Source organism: Nasonia vitripennis, chromosome 2 (assembly GCF_009193385.2).
Source record: "Nasonia vitripennis strain AsymCx chromosome 2, Nvit_psr_1.1, whole genome shotgun sequence".
NCBI lineage: Eukaryota > Metazoa > Arthropoda > Insecta > Hymenoptera > Pteromalidae > Nasonia > Nasonia vitripennis.
In genome coordinates this window covers 29973480-29998138 of record NC_045758.1, presented here as the reverse complement: position 1 = coordinate 29998138, position 24659 = coordinate 29973480, and the positions used below count along the sequence as shown (strand labels likewise).

The following is a 24659-nucleotide window of genomic DNA, read 5'->3' as shown; positions in this document are numbered from 1 at the left end:
GCCGCAGCATCAGACGACGACGAACTGATAATCGCTCGTATATAACTTTTATTTATACGACTTTTTCCTTACGAAATTTAGTGGGATAATAAAAACTTTTTAATGGATCGACAAAAAAGTTCGCGCGCGCGCGCGTGCACGTTTTGAACTATATATATACACACACACACACACACGCATGTGCTTCCTCCTTTTTATACATCGGAAAGAAGCCAAGCTGATGTTAATGCATTTTCGAGCCCCGATGCCCTGTAAATTCGAATGATTACCGGCGCCGTAAAAATCGTAATATATATTTCGCGACGAAAAAAACCAATCCAGATATTTCGTTTAATTTCGAACGAATAAATCGCTCGTCTATCCACGAAAGCGTCCGTATACACACAACGAACCGTCGGTGCGGCGAATCGAGAGAATTGCGGATCACCTTGAGCAATAAGAGAACAAGGAGCTCCACCGACTCGGGAGAAAATAATAACAACAATAATTGTCGCGGAATAATCGATCTCTCACGATCTCGCCGAGTCGAAAAGTAAGCACGAGCGTATATGCCGAAATTCCGAACGGATGTATGTGTGTCATTTTTTCGCGCGCATCTCTCTCCCGGGAGAATTTTAACGATCGATTTAACGACGTTCGATACATCGGCTAAAGCCCTGTTAAATGGCTCATTAAAAGCGAGTCGGTAAAATTTTCTCGAAAAGCGCAAAAATATGCCTCGATACCCATCGATCAAATCGCTACACATCCTGTATAAAAAACAGTATCGCGAAATACTTACACGACGATCAAACAAAGTGCAGCGCTCGCGCGCAACAGCTCCGGCACGAAACTTTTATGCTCAAGGACACGCGGCGGCGGCGGCGCATATTCCGAAACCGAAAGTGCGATCCCGCGAAAATCTAACATCTCGCACAACCGGTCTAACCGGATTCAGCCCGACGTCGGGTTTTAAGCTTCTCTCTCTCTCTCTCTCTCTCTCTCTCTCTCTCTCTCTCTCTCTCTTCTCCTGCGCTATACCCGTAGCTCCCTCCGCCCCTTATGGACGACTGGTTTTTTGGCAGCAGAAGCAGCAGCTCGCTTCGGATTCATCCTGTGCGTGTGTGTATTATATCTCCTCGTCATTTGCAAAAAGCTTTTATCGCGGATACGTAGCGCTGACGCAGTAGGGGAAAAAACGTCGCCGCTATAACCGCGATGGGGAATGCGTGTCGGTCGCGAGCTGTGTGTATTAAAACCCAGTGACTTAAATTTCGCTCCTCTTTTCGCTCTTTTTGCAGGAAACAATGCGTATGATTATGTCTTGTTTTTCAGACAGACTGGCGTTGCGTAAGTGCATCAGTAGTGTGGGTATGCGAATTCGTCGAGCGTAAATCTTGCGAAAGGGAAAAATACGAAGGCGATCTTTTTTTCTTTTTTTTTGGTAGCGCCTATACTTGGTTATTTTTGGGCTCGGAGCGTCGTGATTATGGAATAATTGTAGCGCGATTTTTTTTTTTTTTTTTTTGAAGCTTCCTGTATTCGACTGTGGTAATTTTCGTATGCTTCGCGCTAATTTTTTAAATTGTAGGCGTGGAAATTGAAAATAGCTTTGCAAAGCTAAAACATTTCTTACAAAAGTAAATGTTCAAATATTTTTATATGATATATTATAATATTGGATTAAAATTGTGTCAATTAAACTTACCAATGCTGATCTTACTCATTATTCAATAGCGATACAAACAATCAGACAGTACAACGCAATCCTGCAAAAAATGAGTCATTATTTAGTCAATCACATAATGTTGTCCACATTTAACGCAAAAAGACATTATCCAACTGAAACTGCGACGAAATTACGACACGAGAGTTATAGCGGCTGCGTGTATAAATAATCCAGCGTAAATGCAAAACCTAAAAATATATAATGTAAAACAGAAGAGAAAAGAAAGGAAACGGAGAGAATCAAGGAAACATCGTGTGTACGAAAACATATCATGTGTGTGTGTGTGTGTATGAAGAAATAAAACGAAAACAAAGATAAAAACATTTATAAGGCATCTCGTGTTTATTGTAAGTTTTATTGGTATAAAAAAGTGAAAATGGAAAAAAACAGAACAGAACAGAACAGCTGTAGCCGCGACGAGGCGCGCGCTCTCGGGCGCATATTTGAAATTTCCCGCGCAAAAAGAAAAACAATGGCTATATAACCGCGCGGGCCTCGTCGCGGCTCGCACACTCTATATACTCGCATACTCACTCGCGCACTCAGCTCTTTCTCTCAGTCACAAAAAAAAATAAAATAGCATTAACATACTATATATATACGCACGCGTGGACGCGCTCGTTTTCGCTCTCCTGCAAAGTTGCGACCCCTATTATAGGAACCTCGTTCCGATCTAGAAATAGTCTCTCTCTCTTCGCCCGAGCGCGTTACGTCTCTTCTTTTCGACTGTTTTACAGCCGAGCGGAATACCATAGCGTATAACGCTGCGCTCGCTCATGCGTTTCGCTCGATTTTTATTATTTTTTTTTCTCTCTCCCTTCGTCACCTCTCGCGCTTTTCTTTTCTCCTATCCTAAAACTTTTCCTTTCGTTTCCTCGATTTTTATTTTCTCTCGAAAGCACAAAGATCGCAGTCTTTATCTCTCTCGCGCGCTCGGCTCTTTGCTCAGTATTTCAGTTCTGCGCAAGGCTGCTCGCGAGATCGTATACCGAGATACGCATCGTATACAGTATATGTTTTGATCGGTTCGGCCTGAGCTGCAGTCGCAGCGCAGCCCTACCTTAACAAGTTTAAAGTAATAAAAAGAAACAATATATGACTCGTGTGTGTGTTTTTTTTTTGTTCGAACACTTCCGCCAGAATCTCGAGAGGATCGATCTTTGCCCGCGCGAACGTTGATTTTTCGCACACACGCGCATACCACTCGTTTATCTCGGTATACAAACAAAAAGTACACAAAGGAGAGTAATTGCAAGCTCTTCTCTCTCACTCTCTATTCATCTTCTCCTCCTCGTTTACAAACAAAAACCTAATAATAGTTAATATATAATAATATAATCTATATAATATATAGTATCCGCTCAACATATACAGACAGTCGTGATTTCGAAAGCGAAAAGAACAGCCAATTTGAGAAACAAGAATAATAATTTATATAATATTCTCCTAAACGTATATCATAAAAAGAAGAGAAAATAAAGAAAGTCCGTCGTCCTTTGCACATCGTGTAGAACGCGCGTCGTCCGAGCACACACTGCAGTATATAAATTCACTCTCAATTTTTCTCATACTACTCCTTGCCTTCGCGCTCTCCTCGCCGCCTATATAATAAATCGTCGGTTCGACGTTGCGCGCGCTGTGTTATTCCACTTGGTCGTATTGCACTCGGTGTGTATGTGTATAATCGAAGAAGATGAAGAAACGTAAAAAAAGAGTATATGGTGGTCTTTCTCGAATTAAAAAGCTCACGTCTCTTCGAAAATTTCTGCGACCGAGCGAGCGAGCACATTACCGGTTGGAAACGAGATTCGAAAAACAAAAAAATTATGATAATAATAATCACTTGAAATCGCCGATCGTGCCGGTCCGGAGAGAACCGAGGCTGCGTCCGCTCGTCTTCGATATAAGTCTTATGAATTATGTCAATAAAAAACGAGCAATAAAAAACAATATCTCATATCTGTACTATTGTAGGAGTCATAGAGTCATCTAATTATCTCTGTATTCATCTGCTTTGTTTGTGTATATATATAAATATATGCGCGAGCTTACAGGCTAGTTTTATGTATATCATATAGATTCATTATGTATAATATGGTTTCATTGAGCGTTTGGCGGTAGACGGCGTCGCCACCTCGGTTTCTCTTATATATTGTAATATAACGCATATACCGATCGGCACGTGAACGCACAACAAGTTGGCGATTTCGACAATATATTAACATATATTATACAATCTTTCAACTATTGTACGTATTTGTCTGTGTGTATATAAAAAAATGCGATATATATCTTTGCTTGCTCGCTGGCTCGTCGCGGACATAAGAAAACAACAACAAGGTATGTCACATGCGCTTAAAAAAAACACCCGATACATATAATGCATGTATCAGATAGGAAGACGTTCGTGTGTGTGTGTGTGTGTGTGTGTGTATTATATCGCATATAACCGAGTTTCACGGAGAGAAAAATCGTCGACGTCGGGGCGCAGTCACGTTTACGTATGTGTAGAGAGAGACGACGCCGAGAAAAACGATTCTGAAATAGCTTTCCTCTGTGTCTCATTCGGAATTATTATGAATTGTTGGGCGGATTTACACTTGATGTCTCTTGAGATTTTGTTTAGAGACGCACAGGTGAGCGAATGATTATCCGTAACTATAAGTTCGTTGTTCTATTTCAAAAACGTTTCTTCTCAGCGAAAAATCGACAAGCCGACCCTGTGGTCGCTTATGGCACGAATTACACAAAAGAAAAAGGGAACGAGGAACAACGGATAACAAGTTCGCGCGCCGTCGTAACTTAAATATTTCCTCGATGAAAATTTCATCCAATACACATATCGAGAAAGAAGACACTCGATTGTTCAAGCGAAATCCGCGAAGTCTACTATTCTCGAAAGGCTGAAATTTTCACCTGGTGAAAAAAAAGCGCGCGCATGAAAAATGACGAGTTTTTTCTCTTCTTCGGGCTACATAGCTACGTTCCATTAGCACTCGACAATCGAGTGCAGCGTGTTCGAAGGGGATGTACAACGCGCGAACAAAAAAATAATAAACACGCTCGCATATATATGTATATACCTACTACGTATAAAATGGCATTCGTCATCGCACTCGAACGCACACACACACGGAAACACGCAGATCGACGATGGATTTTGTGACTGCGAGATACAACGTAACGATAATATAGTGAACGTCGACGCGGCTAATGTATTAGGGACATGCGCGCATGTCCGTACATATACATCAGAGAGAATATAACAAAATGGTAGTCCTCCGCGCGAGATATATACGCAATCAACAAAACAAAATGGCTTCGTTTAACGGCACAAGCACGCGCGCGCGATTATCATTATTCCTTATGCATATATATTATATATAATATACGTCGAATATTGTATAATCGTCGTGTCGCGAAATCTATGATGTATGTTTTTTTTTTAATAAAGTATATGGTATACTTGCGGAAAAAACGGAGCTTATGGCGCAGCTGAGAGTCGAGAGAGTTTTACAATAATCGTACAAAGTATATAGTGTAGCAGCAAAAAATAATAGTATACAGCAGCGATAATATAGTTGCAATAATAAAGTAATAATCGTAATAGTAGTATTGGCGATAAAAATAATTACAATTATGGCAATGAAGAATAATAATGACAGTGATTAAAAAAACAAAGGATCATTTCTCCGTATCTACATGTTCGCCCTCGAAAATATGTATAATTTACACTAAAAAATTAAAAAGCTGTGTCAGTGTATGTATTCGTTCCTCTTCTGTCAACCAGAAAATACTTGGGAGAAAGAAGAAAAAAAAACCTTAAGTATTTTCACCCTGTGTCGCGCGTAAAATACGAAGATCCCGACTATATATATGCGAAGAAAAAGAGAGCGCTTGCTTATTTAAACCTACGATATAGAAGTCTTCGAAAACGTGTATCCTACACACGCGTATACGCGTCTCTCGCGCCAACGACTGTCATGTTATGATAATTGCAAGAAATTTAAAATTACATGAGATTTCCATTATGAATCCTTCCCTTAAAACGTAGTAAATGCAAAAGAGTTAAGTACGCATCTGACGTCTCTTAAATGCTTCACTTTTATATTATTACAATATATTATTCGTCGCACTACGTATACGCGTTAAAGCTCGACAATCCATATTGTGCGGGATGAACTGATGAGAGATTGCGCCGTACGCTCGAAGAACGAGCCCAATTTTTTTTCATTTATTTACAATCACTATTATATTGCTGTATTATTATATCATTATTGAGATTTACTGCAAATCAAGGCAACAGTTCAGTATAACCGGTGTATATATAGTAATATCTGTATTAAAAAATAGTCCTATTTCAAGATTCTTTTGATTCGCTTTGCACTTTGTATCGTGGTGGATTCGTTCTCCGAGCCCGGAATCTTCATCCTCTCACTTGTTCGTAATATAATAATGCATATAACGTACTATATATTGGAAGAGTATGAAAAAAAGAGAAACAAAAGTTTACAAGTATTGCACGCCTCTATCACTATTTCAACCTACTGCAGACCTGAATAAACCGGAACGTCGACAAAGAGTAAGGAGGAAAAAAAAACGAGAACACGCAGTCGGCTCTAAAATATACATGTATAAGTTTAAAGAGACAAAAAAACGCTGTGTGTCCTGTATATGTCCGTTTGATCGCGCATAATACAAACTTAACTTTGCTCTATTATACATATCGTATATTCGTTTACCCATTACTACTGTATAGAAAACAAGTGATTCCTCTTTACTGTTAAAAATGAACAAAGGAAAAAAGAGCTGTACGCGAGTACAGTTTGGCAGTATTACGAATGAGTGTCGCACATTATGTAGAGGAAGAACAAAAAACATATCGCGCCCTATTACAAATCCGTCCAGTGAACTTCTTTCTCTTGGCTGGTACTATATATGTCTAATCATTACAGGTGGAAAACTATGATACGGTATATTGTAGTGAAAAGAAAAAAAACAGTGACAAAAAAACATAAAAAATATCAATAATCAATAATATTATCAATGTAGCAATATGACAACGGACAAAATCTTCGTTGAGGTATATGTCGTACTTCTTATACATGGAGGCTTGATGGAGGAAGAGAAATCACGGTTTCGAAATAAAATTAAAAAAAAAAAAGATCAAGGGCTTCTTCGCCTTACACACACGCGCTGCCTTGAAGCGCAGCGCACGCGAATGAGCATTCTTTCATCGGTACCGGAAGTGTGCGAAAACCGACGAATACGCGCACGCCGTTATTTATACATCGTACGTATATAGTATACATAACATAACAAAAAAAAGAAGGAAGAGAAGCGCGTGCGCGACCTTGAGATTCTGCTAGTCCGAAAAATTTTTTTGTTCGCCTTGCTTTGTCGTTCGCACGCATGTGTCTCTCGAACCGCCAATTTGTGGACGTGCCACCTGCGCGCCTTCCTTTCAATTTCTAAATCTAAATCACGAATGCAGCCTAATTTTTACGACCTTGAAAGGTCTCCTTTATTTTTCCTTCAATAATATCACGAGGGGTGATCGAGTAGCTCGATCGATTTTTGGAATTTTAGTCGTGCAAGGCACTCGATAAATTGGCGGTGCGCTGAATTTTGTTGATGATGATGGTATATAAATGGTGATGATGATTTTCATGATCGCGATTCGTCGAAGAAGCTTTCAGGTGCTATATGCGCGAGATTAAACGTAAATTTGTTCATAAGAGAAATAGACTGTGAGAGTCATCCACAATCATCACATGGTCTATAAGCGCGATAATATATTATACACGTTTTGGCGCCTCGCGCACGGGCGCATGCATCGGTAGCCTGTGCGTCCGTGTGTATGTGTATACACACACACACACACACACACACACACACACATATATATATATATATATATATATATATATATATATATATATATATGTGTGCGTTTACACGATTTCTTCATTTATAATGTTATACATGTATACGCGGTGTACAAGACTTACGAGCTAATGAGTCGTTTTTATTTTTATCCTTTTTTCCATTTTTAACGTGACACCTCTCGCGCATGACACGGTTCCTTTACTATCCTTCAGATTCCCCTTAACGCTGTCTACTAACATCCCTTTTTTCTCTCTCTCTCTCGCGTTTCTAGTCCTGTATAATTGTCGGAGTATCATTAATTGCAAGTATTCATATCCTTATTCTCGTCGTATGTATACACGCGTATGTAAATATTTATAATGCACATGCACATACGTATACATACACGCGCGTTAAAACTAAAAAAAAGAATACGATTAAATCACTGCACCAGTTTAGCAGCAATTCCGAGGCACTACGAACAGGCCATATTCTGTAATATGGCCACACAATTATCATCTCAAATCTCTATCTCTTTCATTTCGCTCTCTCTCTCTCAAAATTAAAAGACTATAATAGAATATCTAATACATAATAATTAATATATATATATATTTTTTTTTATTCTTCATATATATCCGAATCTCGTACTAAGTATAGATCATAGTGTATTGTGTAATATACAATAATAAGAGAGATCACACGTCTTAATGTATAGAAATTTAAAAGACTATCATCTAGTACGTAAAATTTTTTTAAGTATTGCCACGAAATGTACGAATCAAGTCCGCATGACGATCACGTTCAAGACAATTAATAATAACGACGCAATAAAGGATATAATATTGATGAAAAAAAAAAAAAATGATGGCGTATGTAGTGACGTATGGTATCTAATGATAACGTTAATGGTAATGAGATGAAAATGACTATGATGATCGACGACGAAATGATGATAAGATGTCACAACGCGAGGGTGAGGCGAAGGCGAGGGCCGCGTGTAATAATAATGACGATAATTTCATGATTCGGGAGACGTGCACATCGGAGCCGCACGCGCGTTTGTCCCTTTAAGACTTGAGCTACAATTTATTATCGACTATCCTAATTACTCTACCACTATATACGGTGTCTCAGCCTTCTTCCACGTTCCCTCCGTCGTTTCGCGATTCGCTTATCTAACTGCCTTTTATATACTCATTACGCTTTTTCCGTCAATGCTCCCTATCTCTCTCTCTCTTTTTCTCTAATTCTCAGCACCAATCTGATTCCTTCTCTCGCTATGTCAACTAAAAACAAAACGTAATAATAAACGCAACCAATAGACTTATTCGTCGCTGTCAATTAAACTAACCACGGCTGCTCTCCCGCGTGCGTGTGTATATGTATAAATATACATTCGAATTACGTAACAGGACATCCCCCGGAGTTTCGTAGCATATTTTGCTCATGTTTCACATATATTCGATATACATATAAAGAACTATCTTATAAATGCAGTCGCGCGCGAGCCGAAATGCGAGCGAGAAAGCTTGGCTCTTCTCGCGAGTCGCAAGTCGGACGGGATAAGGGGACAAATTACCCCGGTGCGTACTTATATATGCGGAGTCGTAAATGCGTGTGTCATCATCTTTCGATTCTCTTATTAATCTTTTGATACCGCCTAAATCCTATTACTCTTTTGCGCAGTCTTTCTACACCCGGACCTGCTGCTTCTTCTCTCTTTCTCTCGTCTTCTCCCCCACAACGTAAAATACACGCTATACATATGTACAGACGTTTGTCTTTTTTTTTTATCCGTCGCCCCTAATTTTCATTTATCGGACGCACATCGGTATGTGATTATTCCCGAGACGCTTCGATTCCTCCTATCACCATAGCTATACTCGTAGCCTACTGTACCCTATCTCTCGGTTCTCGGACTCTTTTTCTCATTCTCATCTCTTGTTACTTTTTTTTTTGTTAAAACATAGGCAAGTTAAATATTTATCACAATCATTTCAGTCTAGTCGAAAATCGAACATGTTCAACCCGTTTGGCGAGAGAAACTCATTGTGTGTATGTATGTCACTGCGTTAACAATTATAAGTCTGTGAAGATACAATGTAAAATGAAGCTCGAATGAGAAAACGAATTGCAAGAAACTACATGCGATTCTACCGGCTTCGTCGTCGTGCTTTTTTTATCATCGTCGGACGCGGGCATCGGACGAGTTTCATTCGTTGATGTATGCATTATGAGTGTTATCATATATACGTTACCTTGTGTCAACTCGCTCGATTTCTCTTTCTCTCTGTTGCGTCAGAAATAAGAGAAGACGTAGGTATAATCGTTACAACAGAAAATAAAACTAGAAAATCAAGCTGTAATCACAAATCATCGGAAGAACGATTCCCTATGGACAACAGACGGGCGATGCCGATTTCTTTCCGTTCAGGGATAGAGCTGCTGTAGCGGCTGCTGCTGGTTGCACCTGCTCGGCGCGTCCGGCGACGAAGAGGACGAAGCCACCGACGAGGGCGAAGACGACGCCGACGAGGACGAGATCTGCTGCGGCTGCTGCTGATGGTGTTGCGGCTGGTGGTGGTGATGCTGCTGCTGCTGATGATGATGATGATGGTGATGATGATGAGGATGATGCGTCGGGCTGCTGTTGGCGGCACTGCTGACCGTACTTAGACATCGCTGAAACCTCAGCGGAATTCCTGCTGGCTAGTACGCTGCAGGATGGACGGCTAGTCACTGGGGCGGCAGCCCGGTGGGCGGCTTGAACTCTCCGGCGACGGCGACGACGTTCGACTGGCCCGGGAACTGGGCCGAGGACACGGCCGGCTGGTGATTGAAGGCGGGCGCGTAGCACTGAGGGAAGTAGAGCTCGGGTTTGACCACGGCCGGCGTCAGACCGCGCGCCACGCTCACGGGGCCCAGGCCCGTGGGCCCGTTTCCGGTGGCGCCGCCTGGCGGCTTGGTATCGCTGCTGCTGTTGCGTCGAACCTTGGTGGCGTGCGGGTTCATGTGGTTGTCGATGTGCTTCTTGACCTCGGGCTCGGTCGCGAAACGCCGCCGGCAGTTGGGCATCGGACAGCAGAAGGGCCGGTCGCCCTGGTGGGTACGCGTATGCTGATCGAGGATGGCCTTCTGCCGGAAGTCCTTGCCGCACTGCTGGCACTTGTAGGGCTTCTCTCCGGTGTGTATCCGCAGGTGCTGATTGAGGATGGTGCGCTGCCTGAAGTTGCGTCCGCAGTAGACGCATCCGTAGGGCTTCTCGTTGGTGTGGATGCGCAGGTGCTGGGTCAGATGGGACTGTTGCCTGAAGCGTTTGCCGCACTCAGGGCAGGGGTACGGCCTCGACTCGATGTGTATGCAGCCGTGCTGCAGCAGGGTCGACTTCTGCTTGAACTCCTTCTGGCAGATGGGGCAGCGCACGTAGAGGGGCATGCCCGCCGAGCGCCCGTGCTGGATGACGTCGGGCAGGCAGCCCTTGCCGCCGTTGCTCGCGCCGCTGCCCTGCTGCTGCTTGATGTACTGAAGCGCGCCGAAGGTGCCGGTGGCGCCGCCACTGCCGAAGACCGCGTGGTTGCCGCCCTTCGGATCCTTGAAGTAGGCCGGGTACTGGCTGGAGCCGCCGTCACCGGGCGCGGGCGAGAACGCGCCCGACTGCGTGTCCGTGTCGCCGAACGTCGAGGCGACTTCCTCCTTGCCCTCCTCCGGCGGGAACGGCACGTCCTGCGGCCACAGGGTCGGCGTCATGCCGTTCTTGAAGATCAAGTGCGGACTCACGTCTGAAATGAGAAAGGGAGAACAGAACGTTTTAATGAGGACGCGCCAAGCAGGACGACGCGTGTGAGTCGTGACGTGAGATTAATAGCGTCGCTTTTTCGTGAATATTAAGTTTTTTATTGGGAGACGCGGGGTTTTGTCATTCTTTTTAGTCTCTACGATTCTATAATGTATGTTTGCATTAGTCTGCCTGTATATCCGTTACGTTTGCGCGCGTCGCGGCTGCGTCTACATCTTATGGATGTACGATTATGGCAAGCATTCTTTGAGTGGTGCGGGTCATAGGATTCGGAGCCCCTGAAACTTGGTTATGAGAATTTTTGTTAGTTGGCGATGTGGAAAAGCGCTAGTCGAATGAATAAGCAGCTATGTCACTACGCGCGAGCCAGAGGGGAGGTTTACTGAGTATACGTGGTTCGTCTGAACGATGCGGGATTTCGAGGTTAGGTTTAGTAAGAAGCGTTTCTGCTGGGTTTTTGTCAGACTAGGTGATGGTGTTAGGCACAGCAGTTCGACGCTTCCCTGACGTCTTGTTAAAAAATCCATTCTTCGGTAAGTTTACTTGAAAAACGATTTATTAAACACAATTGATAAACATTTGAAAGTGGTTAACAACGTTGCATGCTCTCTCTCTCTCTCTCTCTCTCTCTCTCTTTCTCTCTCTCTCGGTTTCCAGATCTGTTTTTCTTTGTTTTGTTTTGTAAACCTAGAAAGAAATAATACAATAGTCTCAGCGTAATTTGGTCAATAATACAAAACCTGGATTTCCCCAAGACGAAAGGAGGATCGAGTATATGTTTTATCGTATACGAACGCGAGGACACGAGAGGCAATACGGTGAGTCCCGGTGTCCTCGCGCGGGCAGCGCCCTCTAGCGTCGCAGACGTACCCGAGCAAATGTACAAAAGAAAGCTCACAGGACACATGAGATAAAACCAGTGAAAGAATCGAGGAACGCGACCAGCCCCGGAGTCTCCGAGCCACAATAGTGGCCGGGAGAGGTAAGTATAAAAAAAATGTAGCAGTGCTGTATATAAGTTTAGTAGCTATGAGGAATCGGTAGTAGCATCGGTAGCAGTAGTAGTAGCAGTAGTAGTATCGGCGCTGTCGGCCTCGGTCTCCTCGGGGGAGTCTGGGTTAGGCAGAGAGAAATGCTCGCCTTGGTGTGTGCGGACGTGCTGATTCAGGATCGCCTTCTGACGGAAGTGTTTCCCGCACTCCGGACATTGGTATGGCTTCTCACCCGAGTGGATGCGCAGATGCTGGTTGAGGATGGCGCGCTGCCTGAAGGTGCGCTCGCAATAGGCGCACGCGTAGGGCTTCTCGTTGGCGTGTATGCGCAGATGCTGGGTCAGGTGGGACTGCTGCCTGAAGCGTTTGCCGCACTCGGGGCAGCCGTAGGGCCTGCTGTCGGTGTGGATGCGCTCGTGCTGCAGCAGAGTCGACTTCTGCTTGAAGTCCTTGCCGCAGGTGAGGCACTTGAACAGCCGGAGCTCGCTGTTCGCGGACTTGCTCGACTTGCCGTTCTGCTGGACGATGTCGGGCAGGCCGGAGCCCATGTTGCCGGGGCCCCCGGCGCCGGGCCCGCTGTACTGGTGGGCGTCGAGGCCCCCGGGGCCGCCGTCCCCGCCCTGGCCCAGCGAGGTCAGCATGACGCCGGGCTGCTTGAGGTAGTGCAGCGCCGAGAAGCCGCCGGGCGCGAGCATGTGCGGCGGGACCGAGGGCGACGGGTGGGGCCTGGCCTCCTTGAAGTAGTGCTGCGGGTACTGCTGCAGCTCGCCGCCCGAGCCCGGGAAGCAGTCGTTGCGGTCAACGTCGTGGGCGCTGATCTGCTGCTGGGGCGAGTGCTCCTGACCCTGATTGCTCTGGACTTGCTGCTGCTGCTGCTGTTGCTGTTGTTGCTGTTGCTGCTGGACTTGCTGTTGCTGTTGTTGCTGCTGCTGTTGCTGGGCATTCTGCTGCTGCTGCTGGGAGGACTGTTGCTGCTGCTGCTGTTGCTGCTGTTGGCTGGACTGGATTTGATCGTCGTCGGGCGGCGTGAGGGCCTGCGGCTGATCTGGTGGGGCCGAGGGATACGGCGATGGCACTGGCGAGGCTAAACTCGTTGGCTGGCCGCCGTTCTCCCCCTCGACCGGCGGACCGCAGGCCTGCTGCGGACTACCCGACGAGGAGGAGCTCTGTGGGGGCTGTTGCTGCTGTTGTTGCTGCTGCTGTTGCTGCTGCTGCTGATGGGCGTAGAGACTGCCGTCCTGGAGAGATCCCGGGCCAGAGCCCCACTGGCTCTGGGGTCTCTCCATGTTCAGGACGTACGGCGTGCCAGTATCTGCAAGCAGAAAAGGAATCATCATTGAACAACGACATCCTCGAGACTCTTTTCAATCGTGTATATGAAAATTATTGCAATTATTCTAACCGGGGGATAATTCAATAAGTTCTCCGCATCGGGAGCATAATATATAGACATTAATCGCTGCACAGACGTCAGCAGCGAGATAGCGAAATCAAAGATCCGACTGACTTTTAATCAAGCGCCATGCTCGCGCGCACTCTGATTAACCCCGTATCAGCGGACGAATTTCAATTCGAAAATTTCTCACGGCGCTCGCTCGTCCGCGTGTATAACAGCGTCGTCGCCAAACAGATGCAGCGCTGTGGCAAAAGAATATTAATGGTGTCTCGAGACGCGCGTCGCGATGATCGATGACGTCGTATAATTTCCCAGGTAATTTCTTTTCTCTCGCTCTCTCGTCTCGGCGACGATCCGTCAAGCCGGTCGCGCAAAGCAGACTCTCGGGGGGTAGAAAAGGGAAGTAAAAGTCTAGAAGAGGAGCTAGGCGAAAAAAATAATGCTGCGCGCTATGGCAAATACGCGCAACAGAGGCGCGTGTACATTTGCGAATCAGGAATCTGGAAAAACCAGTTCTCCCAAGACGCTGTGATGTGATGCAGTTCCGTTTCTGAACGCACGGGGAGAGGCTCTTGCGCGGATAAACATTTTATACGTACACTACGCTATTATTATGAGAATCTCGATTTATTTTAATTTCCCTCGTTATTTCTTCATCGAGATACAGTGCTTTGAGTGGGGGGACGAAATTAGTTAAGCCGCTTTTTGTTTTTTCCGCGCGCTGTACCAGATTGATAAAAAATTCATTCGTGCGTCGACGCGCGCAAAAAAGCACATCGAATTTAGCCGTATTATCGCGCGCGGAGGGCGATAAGATACGTCGATGAACTTACGCCGCGGAGATACGCGCTGAGGGACAGAAAGAGAGTGAAGCACGTGACACGACGCTGGGAGAGATGCCTATGTGGGAGACGAGTTATATTTGCATATGCTGCACTCGGCTTGGAAACTATTGTTAGCTCTGATCCTCCCGTCGAAATATTTTTCGGTATAATCCAAGGTAAGCTATACGGAGGAAAAATTTCGTTAGCATAAACTTAATTCATACTTATAAGATCGTAACTGATAATTATAGAAAAGTGCGATGAAACACTCGCATATCGCTTTCGATCCGAGAAGCCATCGACACCGCTCGTCCGCCGGCAATTAGCTAGAAAATTTTCACCTGAGCTCAATAGCCGGCCATTGAGCAAACTCGGGCGCAAGAGGAGAAAAAGAGGACCAGAGCGTGAAAAAGAAGAAGAAGAAGAAAAAGAAAAAAATAATCCATCGATCGGAAGCGCAACTTTTACTTTCTCCTTCTTCTCCCGTGTCTCAAGAGCGAAACGTATTCTAAAACGCTTTTTATCGATGCTCCAAACTTGACGGCTCGATTAGTCACTCTCCTCTCCCATTTGGTTTATCAAGCGAGTCTGACCTCGCGTTTTGTTTCATACAGTCGTCGATGAGCCGTCGTCGTCGTCGGCCGTTATGCTCATTTACAATACAATAATGCAGTATAGCAGCAACCATCTTCTTGCGCTTATATGCGCAGCTCGCATTGGATATACATACAACGCGCATGAATTAGAGGGTCGATGATTCGCGGACGTTAAATAACGATTCGGCGGCGGCGAACTACTGACTTACAATGGCTTCGGTTTCGCCTTCCTGTGTCGCATTTGCTTCTCTGTGTCTGCGCGACTCGTTACTAGGCCGGTTTGGTCGAGCGACGAAGAAAAGGAGGGGGGAAGCTTGATTAATTTTCTTTTAGCGCGCGCGAGCGAGGTTTTGCGTATACACGCAGCGCGTTGAATCATTGTTTATGTAAAGATGCCGCGATGAGGCAGCGTGTGTCGCTTTCGCAGTGCGCTGTGTGTTTGGTATATTGTGCAGCGGAGATACGGAGTGCACTTCTGCGAATTAGAGCGATATTATTGAATTATGATTTATACAGTGGATTGTCATGACTGCAGCGAGTGCCGTTCGGACGCAGTAAAGAGAAAAATCCTGCGTCGATCGCCTCGTCATCCCCGTGAAAAGCACCCCTAAAACAAGTATAAAATCCCTCCCCCCTCTCCGCAATGATCCCAATCTCATTTCCTGCCCCATCAACCCTCTCCCGGCATTCAACCACGCGTTAAATCAACCCCGCGAGCTTGCAAGCTCACTCTATCTTTCTCTCTCGCAGGGGTTATTGTCCGAGTGCGTATAGTGCCGTCAGTAGGTGCATCTTCGATTTCCGTTTTGTTTCCGAGGAGTCGAGCGCGACGTCTTTACGATTTGTTTTGGCGGCTGCATCGCGAGACAACGGCGGCGGCGACGCGCGCAAGCTCTCTCTCTCTCTCTCTCTCTCTCGCTCTCTTTCAGAAAAAAAGGGGAAAAGAGGAGGGCAGCAGTGGCGGCAGCGCCATAAAGCCCGAAGAGAGGGAAAAAGGCGGAGGAGAAGGAAAGAAGAGGGATGCAAGCGCGAGGAAGGGAGAGACAAGCCGACGGCGGGGAAAGAGAGCTTGCGCTTGCGCAGCTTTTTCGTCGAACGGTATTTTTAAAGATTTTCCTTTCCACGGCGGCGGCTAGCACTATATAGCTTTAAACGGGCGGGTCGTTGACGAGCCTCTCGCGTTCATTGCCCGATAACGTCGTCGTCGGGGGCAAATTTTTATTTTCAACGAAGGTTCTCTCTCTCTCTCTCCCTCTCTCTACCGTTCGTTCGTTCGCGCGTTATTTTTTTTTTCCCCGTTTTCTAACGAGGGACCCTCGCGAGCGATGGCAATTTTTTTTTCGCGCTGCTGCAGCAGCAGCGCAAGCTCGCGTTCGTTAGATTGGATTGCACTTCGATTTTTTTTCGCCCGTCGCTCGCTGTATGTACTCCCGCCGCTGCTGCTGTTGTTGCGCGACGTCGTCTCTCTCGCGCAGTATAGTCGATGTTGTTTATGAATCTCTGTCTCGCGCGAGCTCGTGTATGTGCGCGCTTGCGCTATTTCCCTGCGCGAAATTTCGTGATTGACTTCGCGGCGAACGACCCTTTTTTTGTCCTTGACGTCCGAGAGTGTGTGTACACGCGGCTTTAAAAGTTGCGAACGAGCCGTTCTTGAAAAATTTATAAGTTCCAGCATCGATATCTCATTTCCAATGATAATGCCGTTAAGTAAGAAGCCGAGACGCGACATTAAATTCCCCAGACTGAAAATAATTCGCCGCGGCGCATCGATTTTAAAGTGCAGTTATGAAAGCGGCTCTCGCATAAAGTATTTCGTACGTTTGGACTCTAATCGAATGAGAGAGAGAATCGATTACTTCGAGAAATCGATCGTTTCGAATAAAAGCTGTACATCTTCTCGAAATTTACTCACCGCGCGATAGCCTAGATCCCGAAATTCGCACGTGTAGCCGCAGAGAAAAAAAGAAGAGAGAAAGAAAGAGACCAAAGCCACTCCTCCAATTAATGCACGCGAGCCATGAACGACTCTTTCCTTTCGAGCCGTTCCCCTCGTGCATGCGAAATTCTCGAAACTAAGAGCGTATATAGGCGAACACAATATCGAGCGGGTCTCATTAATCTCATTATCAAATCGTCTCGATCGCCCTCGTAAGTCCTCCTCTCGCGCAGTCAAATATTTATCGCTCGACCGAGCGCCGCCGATGAGATGTATTTTTTTTTATAATTGGCTGTCCGCGCTTTAAGAGCCGTTTCTTTTTTCTCTCTCTCTTCGTCTGGACTTAGTAGACGCGTGTGTATCGTGAATTTTTTCGGAAAGAGATACGAGTCGTTCTGTATCTTGGAATAATTAGCCGTTGCAGAGCTTCAATTGTTTATTGCCGTATTACGCGCGCTTTTTCTTTATCGTCGTTTTTTTTTTTTTTTTTTTTTTTTGACAGCCAGTAGCGCGTGCGTCTCTTCAATCTCGTTCTTTCGCGGCGGCGTGTATCGTGAATATACTGAGCGGGTATTTGTCTATTTTTAAATCTTCCTTTCTCTCATGAGAAGAAACTTCTTCTTCTGTTTCTGTCTTCCACAAAAATAAAACATTTCTTTCTCCACGTCTCTCTGGTATTTTCCTTCATTTCCAGTTTCGTTTGTTCAACTTATAAAAGCTGTTCTTTTTTCGTATACGCGCCTTTCTCTTGCGCGACATTTTCGTGCAGAGAGCCGTATATAAAATGGTTAAATAACAACGACACGCTGTGCAAACTTTCCCGCGGTGTAATTGTTTCGATTCGATAATAATAACGAGAAAAGAATTAGCCCGCGAGCGACCTTGAATTGTGTTTTTTTTCTCGAACTGTATCTCCAGCGAGAAACCGATTGTACTTTCGGACCTATAAAACCGCATCATCTATGATAAGCCTGGATTTGGATAAAGTTGCGCAAATTTCTATACAACGTGCGTCCGCAGCTCAGTCTCCCGATGTCACGGCAAAATAAACACTGTATCGGTCCAGTGCGTGATGTAACCAAGCGTGTACGTAGAGTCTTAGCGATAGATAAGCATCATCTCAGAGAAGAGAAAGAGAGAAGAAAAAAATTCCACTTCAGACGGTCTGTCTCTCGAAATATCAATCGTCGTCCCAGCCGCATAAGTAATATAACACAATTCCCGCTCTCCTCTCTACACATACGAGCAAAAATTTCGCAATCCGATACCCACACGCCTGTGCAGAAAGGGTTTCTCAGCCTCGAAATATTAATTAACGCGTGCGGCCTGCCCTTAAAACGCCGTGAATTTCAAAATATATCCGCCTATTCGATCGACCTCCGTTCGATTTCACGCTCGCCTCTGTGTGTGTATACGTGCGCGTCTGGCGAGGAGGTAAAGGTCGGTGAAAATAATTTACGAGAGTCGCGAGGCAGCCAGACTATGCTCTCTCCCTCCCATTCCATTTCGTCCCTGTGCAGCAGCAGCAGCAGCGCAGCCGATAATCTTTACTGGCGACCAACTCTCCGCGTGTGTGGGTACGTGTGTATCGGACTCGCCCGGGAAAGAGAAACCTGTTTTCGTCGAAACCCGGTGCGCGCGTGCACACACATAGGGGAAAGAATATATCGAGAGAGCAGTCCCAACCGGACCCGCTGTATATATGCTATATACAGCGAGAGCGAGGAGCTTCGTTAAAGGTGATTCTTCGCAAATACGCGCGTGTGTGTGTGTGTGTGTGCATAAGGGCTCTCGATGTTCATGCGAGATTAAAATTTACGGGGTTTTAAAGACAGAGAGAGAGAGAGAGAGAGAGAAAAAAAGAGAGAGAGAGAGCGAGGACGGAAATCGGGAGACGATCGGCCGTAATTAGCGATGCGGGCATGCGGGGTTTTTTTGAGCTTCGACAAATTTTCGGCCGGTAATGAGAGAGCGCGCGCGAGAGAGTGAGGTTTGTACACTTTGAGGAGCTTAATTGGGATAATTGTCATCCGCTCATGGCCATACCCGTATTATGTGCATATACTTTGTCGCCGTGTGAGGAGTGACCATAACGCGAATTCGAGGAGAGATCATAACTCAGATCGAGAGCGAGATTTAAGGAGCCGAGAAAAAAACAATGGGCCGATAAATAACACGAGAGAGAGTATATATATATATATATATATATATATATATATATATATATATCGGCTCGTGCGATCGGTAGCGCGAGGAAACGAGAACGCTCGCGCGCATATTCATATCCCCAAAAAAGGTGTATACCGGGGACCCGCCTATGCCTCGGGGGACACATGCTGCTGGCGACCGCGATCTGCCGAATTTCATGAAAATCCGCGCACAATTATAAAGCGGACCTGTTGTACAGCCGCCCGGAGTCGTCAAGAGTGAGACAGGTATTTTTTGGAGTCTGCGTGTGAGGCTCGATGAAAGTATAATTGCGCTTATTCTTAACGCGAGTTTCGAGGTTGTTACACTTTCGAAATTTAATCGGCGCAAATGACTCTATTGTATAACACGGAGACGAGACGACGACTGTACAGTCCGTCGATTAACTCTCCCGAGACAGAGAGACGAGAGTCAAGTGAGAGATTCCGCGAAGCGGAGCCGACGTCACGCGGCTATTTTTTTCCTTCCGCGAATGTATATATGTATATTCCCTCGAATTTATTGATACCCCCATAAAAGCCAAAAAATTTTCTAAACTCGCCCTCCCCAACATACACGATAAATCAGCTGTTGCGTCAGCTTCTCTCTCTCTCTCTCTCTCTCTCTCTCTCTCTCTCTCTCTCTCTCTCTCTCTCTCTCTCTCTCTCTCCCGTATAAATTATCGTATCGCGAGCAAGAGGATCCCATCTTGTATTATAAGTAGGCTCGCGTCGTCGGGACGTCGAAAAAAATTCATTAAATCGAAATAAAGGATTTTGCTCAAAACGCCTCGTCCGTCTGGGAATTTAGTGATTCTCTCGCTTCGGTTATATAATACACTTCGCTTTTAATCGCGTTGAACGCATTAGCCGCACGTGGCTTTATTTGATTTCCCCATTTATTGTAATTGCTTATCGTTATAATATTACATTAAAAAAAAAAAAATCGCCGCGATTCGATAAAGTGACTGATGCAGAAAATCGAGGCCTTTATCGGGACCAGCCGCGTATCAACCGTAAATGCAAGGCTGAAACGTTCTTTTTCGAAATATACGCTTTGCAAGTGCGCTGCAAATTTAAATTTAATTCTTCGTCGCTGCTGCTGCTACGGCTGGCGCGATATTGAGCGGTAAAATAATTTTTCACTTATTTTTTACGAGGCGCGCGCGGGCCGGGACTGATAAATAAATTGTCATATTTTTCATGTATTTTACAGCCGAGCCGCCGAGCACCGTTATTATACGTATCGAAAAACATATCGCCTTTTTTTCGGAAATATATACGTACTTGTATATAAGAATCTCGAAAAAATTTGCACTACATGCGTGTAATTTCCTTTCGTCTTTTTTAGCGACGAGAGTACAGACCGTAAAGTTGAGAACGGCTTTAACGATAATGGTTCATCAGATAACCAAATTTTGGGCGTATACCCTCCGAAGAGAGAAGCATTACGCGCTATCTTTACTCGAAATAAAATATCCTCGCTTGCAATCTCTCAATCTCGCATATTTGACCTTTCACTGTTACAGACACTAATATGCGCGGTATTTACATGTGAACCCCGTATTTTCGAAAATCGTGCCGTTTAATCATTCCCTGCGATTAAATTAAAAAAAAGCTCGATATAATGTTTTAATACACTTTCAGTCTTAACGCTACCGGAGTAAGATTCAGAAATATAGTGTATAGCGTGTGCGAGATGAAAATAAATTATTCAGTAGCCTAAGATGACACTGTGTTTTTTCTTTGCTTCTAGAAAATCGGCGATTAATCTTTCTTATGAAAGTCTGTCAAGCGACACACACACACACGTGGCGTCTTTTCTAAAGTCTTTCACTATCGCCAGAGCCAGAGCGCGTTGATTCCGCTCCGAAGAAAGATAAACGAGCTGAAATTAGCGAAAAAACAAATATGTCTGAATTTGACAGATTCGCGTTTAAAAATATTCGCGAACATATTATTTTTAATTCGCGTGTATTGTCTAGAGCTGCACACAATTTCAAGATCGTGCTTTTTATCGTTTCGACGATAAATATCCAAGATACCCGCACTCGAATCGAGAGCTGTACTGAAAATATTATGTCTGCAGCAACATTCCGTCCTTAGATTTTTCATGTTATGAAAATATGAGTCACATTATGAAATGAATCACGCGCTCGCCGGAGCGTTATAATAGCCCTCTCGCTGTACACGCGAGTCTCGAGAGCATAGCTCCATATAAAAAGCATTATTAAAAGAAGTAAATAATTTCAAAAATATTCCTCGCGCGAAAAAAGTTTAATAAACTCGGGGAACGAAAAAAAGCGAATTAAATTCACACGCGGACAGAGCAGCAGCAGCGCATCATCTCTCTCTCAGAGCAACAAACTCTGGCACGAGAGAGAGTTGAACAGCCGAAAGCTCGGGCCTCCCTCAATGATCGTCACTGGCGTGCACATGTGTCTCTCGGCGCGCACACACAGCCAAGCGAGACACACAGCGCACACAGCGAAAGAGACGTGTGCGCGCGCAGTGCCCGAGAGCTATTTCTGTAGAAAAGGTCTACGTACGCGAAAAAAGCATCGCGACGCGACGAGGGAGAGAGAGAGAGAGACTCCTCGTAGTCTGCGACGGCCGAAAAATCGACGCGCGAGCTTGCAGCGAGAAAGAGAGCTTGCGGCGCTGTTGCTGCTGCTTTGTTTGCGAGAGAGGAGTGAGTGTGTTCTTGATGATGATTAAGAGAGCAGTAGTTTTTTTATCGGCATTTATAATTGAAGCCGAGAAAATTGACTTTTTCCTCTGCGAATCGAAAGTATATGATTGTGCCTTTTCTGAATACACGTTTTCGACTGGCTTCGAGGGAATTTCGATGGTCGATACACCGAATTAACAACGGCTAAGTACGATTCTCCGGTAGCATTAACTCGGTGAAGATGATCGCGTGTGAGTAGGGAGGACGAAGCAAGGACACCTGTAATTTTCGCGATTGAAATCTTATGCAGATTTGAAATAACGGCGCGCGCGGCCCGCGGTATGATAAGCACATGGCATTATGGAATTATCGTCGAAAATATGTCGCACAATTAAGTCGCGCGCGGCGGCTAATTAAATTAATTGATGATACTCTACCCCCCTCTCGCTAAATTTTAATTACCCGGTGCTTTAAACACATACAGAAAAAGCAGGGGAAGAGTTGCTGCAGCACCTTCTCCCAAAACGAAAATCCGCCGTTAAAGCAGCTCATTACACAGACACACGGAAGCTGGCGGGGCAAAAAAGCACACTCGTCGATGCGCAAAAACGGCCGATCAATTACTTACACTGCACACACTCGCCGGCCAGTGTGTGTATATTAGGACTGCGTCTTCCAAAGCAGCCGCTCTCGCGAGGAGTCATTAGCGTGGCGCGACTCGAAATTACCGCCAATTTCGAAGAAGTACACTCGCGCCCTCGTCTCTGTCGGAGAGAGAGAGCTTCTTTCTCTCTCTTACTCTCTCTCTCTCTCTCTCTCTCTCTCTCTCTCTCTCTCTCTCTCTCTTCGTGTGTCTAATATTATAACAAAGTTGTCCCTTAATGCTCGCGCGTTTTGCCAGCTGCATCCTAAAGCCATTTCGCAGCGCGCGAAAGTCTTCTGCACTTGGAGAGCTGAGAGAGGATTTCGAAGGGGCTAAATGTAGTAGACCCGCAAATATCTCCACGACGACTACGACGACGACGAGCGCAGAGCGGGAAGATTTCGGATGAGTATTTATTCGCTTGTATATTCGGACTTGCATGCACAGGGAGCTTTATCCGGCGAAAATTAAAAATTATAATCAGCCGCTAATAAATGTTTCTCTTCTCTCTCAGCTCCTTCTTTTAAAAAAATTAACGGCTCGCGTAATCGAGTATCGACGGCGAGGTTCGCGATAAAATCCGCGCAAGCATATTACACAGCCCGCAACGTGTACGCATAAACAGTTCTCAGCTATCGTCCGGCACTATCTCTCGTTCTCTCGTCACAGGGGCAATTAACGGAACGCACTTATAAGCGGAGCCAGTAGCAGCAGCGGCGGCAGTTTCTTGACCGACGCTATCGAACGTCAAAAGCGGCTGCCGCCGCCATAGCAGCAGCATCCCGCCGTCATATAAATGTCGGGAGCGAGCGCCGGGGCATTAATTCCGTCGATTCGCTCCAATCAGCCGACGGCCACTGGTTACTCATGCCCCAAGAGAGAGAAAGAGAGTGAGAGAGAGAGAGAGAGAACTGTGTGTATCTTTCTCGAACGCGATCTCTCGGATGAGAGAATTTCTGGTTTTCTTTTCGCCTGCAGTTTCTTTTTTTTTAATTGAGGGATTCAATTTGACTGAATTAGTAGCTTTTCGGGAGAAATTTTCGACGCGTAAATAAGGCGTGTCAATGCAAACATGAAAGAGATAGGATCGACAAATTAACGCGTGCGAGAGGAGAAAATCCGCGTTTTATCATTGTAATTTCTTACACGCTTAACTCTCGTGTCGAACACCGAATGAAACACTGCCGAGTGTCTCTATGCAAATTCGTACGCGTCTCTAGAACGTTCCGCCTCGTGAAAAAATTTTTATCTCGACTGGTATAAGGGCGCAGTGCGTCGCGCGAGGCTTGATAAAGCTATTCGAAATTTCATGCCGCGAGAGGCATCTCCGCTATGCGCCCCGAGTGAGTTCAATTACACTTTGCAATGCAATTAAAAACAATGAAGAACGCGAAGCCTCGAATTAACGCGGGTAATTAAGCAATGATCTTATTTCAATTTTTTTTCCTCGCCCAGTATAAACTTTCACCTCGCTTCTTAATAACGTTAATTAATCCCGAATCTTTCAAATCGCCGCGCATAATTCAATAAACACTCGGCCATCTCGCAAATTGACTTGCAGCAAACTTGAGATACCGCGCGAGCAAGAGAGAGAAAGAAAGAGACGACACGTGAGTCACCTGCAGCTCGCTCGACGTCTATATATATACACACACACACACAAACACACACAGTCGAGTAAAATATACACATATTTATACGCACAAACTGTCGGTTGAAGAAAAAAATCCAAAGAAAGAAGAAGAGTCTCATTTATAAAGCAGACGTCGTCATCAAAGTTGCGGCTACACTGACCTAACCTCAGCGAGACGCAATTTGCCGGACGCTTGTTTACGAGGCGCGAGTCGATGCGATTTTCATGATGCGCAAAGTCGAAGAGTCGTCGTTATGGCTGTGCGGAGAAGATCCGAGGACAGATTTTACTACATAGGGATATTTTTACGAAAGCTTTTTAATTGATACATAGAAGCGAGAAAAGCGCGTAAATTACCTCAACGGCGCAGCAGAGCTTGCATTTGCGAAGAGATAATTTGTCAAGAT

The 24659-nt window shown here is 45.2% G+C and overlaps 2 protein-coding genes across 4 annotated transcripts in view; both read right to left on the bottom strand.

The window, feature by feature from the left end:
• Positions 1 to 7739: 7739 nt before the first annotated feature.
• Positions 7740 to 24659, bottom strand: part of LOC100121593 (zinc finger protein 467) — an 80524-nt gene continuing 63604 nt past the window's right edge. For all 3 annotated transcript variants that reach the window (XM_008206080.4, XM_016982760.3, XM_008206079.4), the window contains 2 exons: positions 12516 to 13679; positions 7740 to 11358 (listed from right to left, as the gene is read on the bottom strand). In XM_008206080.4, coding sequence (XP_008204302.1) covers positions 10316 to 11358; positions 12516 to 13679 — 2207 coding nt within the window. In that variant the 3' untranslated portion in view covers positions 7740 to 10315. The remainder of the gene's footprint in view (positions 11359 to 12515; positions 13680 to 24659) is intronic.
• Positions 9972 to 10291, bottom strand: LOC116738515. The gene has a single exon (XM_032597305.1). It carries the CDS (start codon positions 10257 to 10259, stop codon positions 9972 to 9974), a length of 288 nt encoding a protein of 95 aa, XP_032453196.1. The 5' UTR covers positions 10260 to 10291.

Bases quoted from the DNA above. Each gene is read 5' to 3' on its own strand.
- LOC116738515 (XM_032597305.1), bottom strand. From the start codon at position 10,259: ATGTCTAAGTACGGTCAGCAGTGCCGCCAACAGCAGCCCGACGCATCA.